The sequence below is a fragment of the Etheostoma spectabile genome, chromosome 16, assembly GCF_008692095.1.
Source record: "Etheostoma spectabile isolate EspeVRDwgs_2016 chromosome 16, UIUC_Espe_1.0, whole genome shotgun sequence".
NCBI lineage: Eukaryota > Metazoa > Chordata > Actinopteri > Perciformes > Percidae > Etheostoma > Etheostoma spectabile.
Window position 1 is genome coordinate 18,807,759 of NC_045748.1, and position 7,500 is coordinate 18,815,258.

The window sequence follows — 7,500 nt, forward strand, 5'->3', positions numbered from 1 at the left end:
AAAAAAACGAAATCTGGTTCTGTCAGACGTCTACGGCTATCTACACACAGACAGTACAGTCCCACTGTAACTACTGCCTAGCATTTACATCCCTGTTCTGAGAGCTGCAGTGCTCTGATGATCAGGCTGTTTGGCATATCTCAAGTGGATGCTGTGTTAGGCCTGGGAACCCTAAACAAAGATAAAGCCCCTGTTCCTGATGACTGGAAAGCTGCTGTAGCACTAAAGAGCGCTGGGATCGGGAGAGGGGCCATCAGATAGATGAGGAGGGTGAGGATTGTTTCCCAGAGGACGGAATATGAGGTAAAGGCAGACTGTAGCTCAGTATCTCTCGGTGAGGATTAACTGATATCGTAGGCAACATAACCTTCTTCTCTCCAGTTCGTTCTGGTCCAAGATAGTTAGGGGACAGACCGTACAAATGCCCTATCTAGATCTTGTTTGCCACAAATAACTTTCTGTAGCCAGCCTACGGTTTGCTTAGGGGTGTGTTTCATCAATCAGTTAAATTAAGCACTCCAATCGTTCTAATTTTATAAGCCTCATTTGGACACAGAGATGCAAAATTAGTTATTTTAACAAAAAACTACAGAACATATTTTAACAAATTCATTACAAGAGATAAATGTGTAGATTTCAAAATGTCATAGCACGAAAAATACTGCTGAGCTTTTTCTAAAGTAAAGCAATGGATGGACCGTATATAAAAACATCTTTACGTATTAACAGGCAATTTCTTGGAATATTTGCAAGGTATATCTTTGTTAATATATTATATATTCCCTATTTTTTAATATGTAGCTTTTCTTTTTTAACATACTAATCTCAATGTATAGCTCAATGATGAATATATGAATAATTGAAAATATGACAGCTAGACAGCGTAGCTGGTGTGTTTTATGAATGGGTGTTATTTGGAAGATACCCAATATGAAATATGACAGGGCTCTGGTGTGTGTCCCATGACAATCGCCATGGTGACTATGTTTGGACCAAATTCATTGCCCAACTACCACCCATTTTCTTCCTTCTTTAGCAGCATTCACACATCCGACTGAAAAGCACCAATCTCGGCCCTCGAGTAACTGCAGTCATGAATAAGCTTTGATGGCCGGTACGCATATCCTCCAAAAAACAGCTCGCACTAACCACATCCAGATGGACTGAGCCTCTTGTCCGCCTCACTTCTATTGGTGTACTGCTGCTCTTTCCTCCCAGCCTGCTGTGCATGTGGTCATGTTTTGCACCTTCCCAACAGCTTGAAAAAATGAGAGAATACTCCTTTGCTGGATGATCGACTGTTGTATCTTCTGCAGGATATGAATTACAAGATCATTTGACATGCAGCCAGAAACAAAAGCCAATATGATGCTTCTCAGTTGTCAGATGTTAAGTCCATTATTCATGACAGAAAAAAACTTTTATTTGATATTGTTTATGAAAATAATCAAAAATTAAAAGAATTGAATAAGTTAAACTATGACAGTTTGTCTTAATTCAAATTAAATAAATGGGTATTGAGACTTTAAATTCATCAAGTCTTAGTAATAAAAAATATTTAAAAAATATTACCTAAAACATGATAAAAACATTTTCCATTACAATACTTTTATTACATATTTGAATCATGATGTTAAATACCACTAATAATACAAGATTTCTTTTTTTATATTATGCCAATCAATCCCTTAAATTATATTACGGATAAATATGTATTTTTCTAAAAAATTGAAGGTTATTATTGAGAAAAACTGAAATACTGTTTTGTGTTGTTTAAGCATCCAAGCTGAATCTGAACGCTAATATTTAAGGCAGTTATTGTCCCACCGACATAGCCTCTCATATGCATTTTTTTATTCACTTTCTTCTAATGCCATACTGTGTATGCAAGTATACCCACCATAAGTGGTGTGAGAAAACAGTGGAGCACAGCAGTCTTCAGCTTTTTGAGGACACTGGTACAATCACACTGATTTGTAGTGCTGGTTTTCCACCTAAAGAGTGCAGCATTGTACCTTATAAAGATGTTTTATTTCATCATTAGTAGAAAAATTAAAAGGAGTTAATCTTAGGTCAACACACCACAAAATCTGTGACTTCAACTCCTTCATTGAACACAATTTGGTGGAGAACATTACCTTTACAGAGATGAATAACCTTGTTTGCTGCGCACATATATAGATCTATCTATCTAGAGAGAGAGAGATAGATTTTCAGAGAGATAGATAGAGATAGATATATATATATATATATATATATAGACAGAAATAAAAAGATATATACTGTATAATTTTGGACTGTGCAGGCTCCATAAAGAAGCGGTAGGACTCAGTTCACACAAACCAGTACCTCATTTTTCATTTCACATCATCCACTGGAGTACAAACTGGGAATCCAGAAGGCAGAAGTCCGGGAACAAAGTCACATCAAACATTCTGTGGTTACCCTGCCAGGGCTTTCATTTAAATAGCAACTAAATGTCCAAAGGGACACCAGATAGAGAAAGTCAGATCACAGTTCCCCTGATATTATTACCCTGTTTAATGGAGCGTTATTGTCATCCATATGTTTCTCACATCTTAAAGATATTCTTCCAGACGCAGTTGGGCCAGAACCAGTATTGCCTGGAGCAGATCAGGGACACTTCACAGTCCCTCCTCATCCCTTTGGCGCAGCATAGAGCCTTTTTGGCTGGCACTTGGCAGATTACAGTATGAAAAACACAGCTTTAAGACTGACAATGTATACATTTTGGAAAGACACGTCATAAAACACACCTTTTTTTCTATCAACATGCAACTGACTACCAATGAAGATGCCCTAGCAGAATAGTCTTATTCACATCTGTATTTTGACATCAGTTAATAATGTGTATAGAAATAGCTCAGTTATCAAAATCAATCAGCCAACACACAAGAGTAAACGCAGTTCATTGGGTCATTCTTATACATATTCCGTGTCAAATCTAGACTTCAGTAGTTCATCTCTACAGTCTAGAAACACTTTCCTCAACTCATCTTCTGCTTTAATCCACAACCGCAAAAGACCCCGTGAAGCGATTTAAGGTGGTTTGCGAGGATAACTGTATTCATCATCCAGTCTCTAATGACGCCCTCCATCTCAACTATCTCATCCCTCCGTGATAGTTGTCCCTCTGGGTCCTCCTCAGAGTCTCTTCCTCATCTTACCTTTCTTTTGACCACCCCGTCCAAAACCTGACTTATTGACTTCTCCGACCCACTGTTTGTTCTTGTTACGGAGATTCTTCAGGCCTCCACTCTGCAGAAACTGATGCTTCTGGTGTTTCTTGCGCTGCTTCAGGATCTGCTCGGGCGTCTTCAGCTCTGAGCGCACTCTGCGGCCACCGGGTGTCTGCTGCGGTCCTACAGGACTCTGAAAGTTAGGATTACCGCCACGACCCCGGCCACGGCCTGGGAGACCGAAAGATACAGAAACAAGTATTAAGAAAACAATATTAGTTGTATTTTTTGATGGTCCATGTAGAACTGAAAAAGCATGAACAAAGTGCTTTCTCTTTCCGGTCAGAATGAGAAGCAAACTAAACACTGTTGGAGGTTGGGTAATTCAGATTCAAAATGGCAATGTGTTTATTAAAGTTAAAATCAGCATGTTGGCCTTCTATTTTTTAAACGGAATAGCTCTATTCAACCAACATATAGTTAGTGGATCAGAGAAGGCATGGTCTGTCTTAAATTAGAAAAGATTAAATATACTGGTTGTGTGACTTTCTATATCTTGGACATAACCAGTTACTTCCTGGTTGCCGGGGGACTGCTCAGAGTCACTTTTCAACTTTGGTTTTGGCACGGATAAACCAAACAAGAAAAACAGTGTTAATTAGAGTTTTAGACAATGACGAACTTTTGCTTTATAATTTGTGGCCTCTGAGTAAATAAATAAAAAAAAACATGGACATTTATTATATTATATTTAAGTACATTTGACTAATTATTTCTTTTGAAACAAAACAGTCTATCAGATGTAATGGCTTATTTCAGATGAAGATGCTCTCCTACCTCCTCCTGGCCTGCTCCCTCCTTTTCCTCTCCCTCTCCCTCTCCCTCCTCCTCCTCTTCCTCTTCCTCCTCCTTCACCATCTGAGCCAGATCCTCCGTCATCAACCTTGTATTTCTTCTTCCACTCCTCGTAACTGACTTGCCGTTAAGTAGCACAACGTCTTAACAATACAGATAAATGTAGCCAGAGTGAGAGAGAATAGTAAAATTGAACAAGTAAACAAAAAGGATACAAGTTCTTCCTGTTCTTCTTGTTGTTGATGACCTGTCCACCATCTGTTCTGATCTTCTTCTTCTGGTCCTCCTTTCCTGCTTCTCTTACAAAGCGCTTCCTCTTACGGTCCCTACAAATGACAGACTCTAAATTATAAATCTAAATTTAATCCATAGAAATACCTAAGAGTGTCAAAAACAAGCAGATTTAGAGTGAATTAGTGAATTAAAATGTTCACCATTTCATTATGCTCTTGTGCTGGTTTAACTTGGCTCCATCATCTCCCATGAGGTCCAGGACGGCCGAGGAGGCCTGCTGGTCAAAGACAGTGCCCTCTCCGCCGAGACTTAACCTATCATCACACCAAACATAAGGAGGTTATCACAAGCAAATAGTATATTTTTAAACAGCAAAATATTCATGCCTCACCCTCTCTCAGAGTTAAAGTCTTTGGGTCTGTATGGGATGTAAAAGTCCTCATCTTTGCCCGACTGTCTGCTTCTCTTGTTCTTTTGTCCTTCTTCCCCATCTTCCTGCAGGCTTCTCCTTTTGCCACCTACCACCACAGAGAACACCCCCTGGTGGGAACATGAATAATTACATGTTAAACACTGACATGAGGTTGGCATTTAACTGTGGAAAAGGACAATTTAACATAGTATTAACATAGTAGAGATGCTGCTCTGTTTTATCAAATCCTCTTACAGATAAAAAAAAAGAAATCTATTAGAGCTCAATCATATAACGTATCTTTTTTTCCGTTCCTACTTCAGTTGAATGTGGGACAGTGGTAAATGACATTTCTTCCATCTAGTAAAATAAAATGCACAGTAACACTCACTAGAGCATTGGCATCTAGACTCAAGATGCCAACACTTGTTCCTGTGCTCTAATAGATTTTTTTTTTCAAACCATAAGAAGATTTAATAAAACAGAGCAGCAGCTCTGAGAACATAGCGCAAGTCCCGTAGATTGTATTGAGAGAGAGTCGGACGCGGCGCCCCCCGTCAGTCTTGCAGCCAATTTTCTCCCAGAGGCCAGTCGCAGTACAATTTCAGGTAAACACCGCTGTTTTTTCCGGACCCCGCCCCCGCCATCTGTTGCTAGCAATGATGACGCAAAGATTAGGGACAATCCTCTCTGACCAATCAGGAGTTTGAAGGTTTTCACGTCACCTTTTGGTATTGCCTCAGCTTGCTTGGGACCTCGACTGAGGAAGTACTACAAAAAGTACTTGTTAGCTTTTTTTCGGAGTAGAAAACCAAAAAAGGAGAGTAGATTTGAGGCAAGTCGAGTAGATACCATGCAGTGGAAAAACGCAAAAAAATAAATTGTCTCGCAATATTGGTCACAGGTGCAGCCAATCTGACCTGGTTGGTCTTATATTACACCTGGCTTTAAAGATGAGTGTGGCTTTGACCTCTAAATTAGAGCCAAAGTTCACTTTTGCAGAGTGGTAGCGGAGTTGCAATTGTAAAAAGCTGCCTGCCTTAATTTTCTTTAAAAATAGTGTTGAAATATCGTCTCGTTCTCATGAACCTAATCTCTTGTCTCGCCTGAGAGGAGTGTCACACCCCTACTGTATTATCAGTGCTCCACATGTAGGTCTTACAAAAACACTAAAGTAAAAACCCGCTGTGGATGCCTGGTTTCAAATCATAATACCACAGTGGCATGAAAGGTTTTTTTTGCCTTAATGTCATCCTCTTCTTCGCCCGTGGTGCGTGTGAAATCATCGTCGGCGCTGGTGGAGGGCTTGACGGGCTGGTGCAGCTGGCTTTCTGCTGCCAGGCTGTCTCTCCGTTTGCTGTATTTGTCCACCAGTCGCGTGTCCTTAGAGCGTTTGGTCCGCATCACCTCACCAGCCTGCGTCTTACTGTTAGAGTTGATTTCAAAGATAGTCTACAGTAGACAAAGGGGGATTTTTTTTATGTTTTATCACAGGTTACCGGGGAATTCCAGCAGTATGAGATATCTGACTTACAATCTACAGTAACTCACCGATTTGGATTTGTAGCCTTTGATGGCATCAACTATTTGAAGGCGCTCCAGTTCCGTTTTCTCCAAACCAGATACTGAAACAAGATCAATCAAATGTTGTTACCAACCACTGCCTGAGAACCATCATCAATGTTCTCTTCATAGTTCATCCTGCCATAAACTGACCTAGTAATGGATGGACAGACATGCTGGACAGATCTGTGTTTTTGACCCGTCTGAAGGACTCAGGTGAGGGGTTTGGTCGAGACTTAAGATACTGCTTGTAGGCGTTCTCGGAGACATGGTGCATGTTTTGCAGGTCCAGGGAGTTCTCGTGAATTGTCGTCAGATGAGAACTTTCATCATCCAGTATACTCTGAGGGACCCGACCAAACACGCCCTCTGAATCTGGAGGAAAGGTTTAGATTGGAGAGAGTAACAGTAGAGAGCCAAAGATTGTGTCAACTAATTAATCCAAGAGTTAATTTATGAGTTGGAGTCCTTGCAGGCCTCCCGTGAAGCCTACCTTGTGTGTGTTCATGTGTGGCGAACTGAACAGGCCTTCCAAGGAAGAGGTGAAGGTCGTAGACAAAAGGCATCTCATCTGGACAAATCATACTGTAGGCTATGCCACTGCGTCCAGCACGTCCCACACGGCCTGATGGGAAAAGACAGAGGGAAAAATAATTCATCATTTATCATATTAACCTCATCACTTCTTCCAGTTGTTAGAATTTGGTTAAAAAACAACAAACTTTGATTAGGGGCACACTCTTGATTGTAATCTGTTGTCTAAGCCACTCACCAACTCTGTGCAAGAAGAGCTTGGGCTTGGAGGGGAAGTTGTAGTTAATGACATTGTCCAGCATGGGGATGTCTATACCACGAGCAGCAACATCTGTCACAATTAGCACCATGGCTTTCCGATGCACAAATTTCCCTATGTTGATCTTCCTGGCAGTCTGATCGAGGGCGCTGTAGATATAGGCACACTCCACACCTTCTGAAGTCAGCAGCTGGAGATCAAAACAAAAGAAAGCACCATGAATCAAAGCTGATGAGTGTTTTTTCCACAACTGGACTTACTGAGAGTGTTTCATTATGCTGTTTGTATCTTACCTCCTTGATGTACTCTACATGGTGTTTGGTGGCTACAAAAACCACTGTCTGCTCCTGAGGCTTCACTACATTCCTCAGCAGGTAGAGCAGCAGTGCCTGCTTTTCATCCATACGCACATGGAAAAATGACAGCTGAGGAAAGACCGGAGA

The 7,500-nt window shown here is 40.7% G+C and overlaps 1 protein-coding gene across 1 annotated transcript in view; it reads right to left on the minus strand.

The window, feature by feature from the left end:
* Nucleotides 1-2,523: 2,523 nt before the first annotated feature.
* Nucleotides 2,524-7,500, minus strand: part of ddx54 (DEAD (Asp-Glu-Ala-Asp) box polypeptide 54) — an 11,239-nt gene continuing 6,262 nt past the window's right edge. The window contains exons 10-20 of the mRNA XM_032539741.1: nt 7,351-7,482; nt 7,037-7,247; nt 6,758-6,889; nt 6,418-6,639; nt 6,253-6,326; nt 5,944-6,153; nt 4,681-4,829; nt 4,490-4,603; nt 4,271-4,381; nt 4,038-4,171; nt 2,524-3,431 (exon numbers count right to left, since the gene is read on the minus strand). Coding sequence (XP_032395632.1) covers nt 3,166-3,431; nt 4,038-4,171; nt 4,271-4,381; nt 4,490-4,603; nt 4,681-4,829; nt 5,944-6,153; nt 6,253-6,326; nt 6,418-6,639; nt 6,758-6,889; nt 7,037-7,247; nt 7,351-7,482 — 1,755 coding nt within the window. The 3' untranslated portion in view covers nt 2,524-3,165. The remainder of the gene's footprint in view (nt 3,432-4,037; nt 4,172-4,270; nt 4,382-4,489; nt 4,604-4,680; nt 4,830-5,943; nt 6,154-6,252; nt 6,327-6,417; nt 6,640-6,757; nt 6,890-7,036; nt 7,248-7,350; nt 7,483-7,500) is intronic.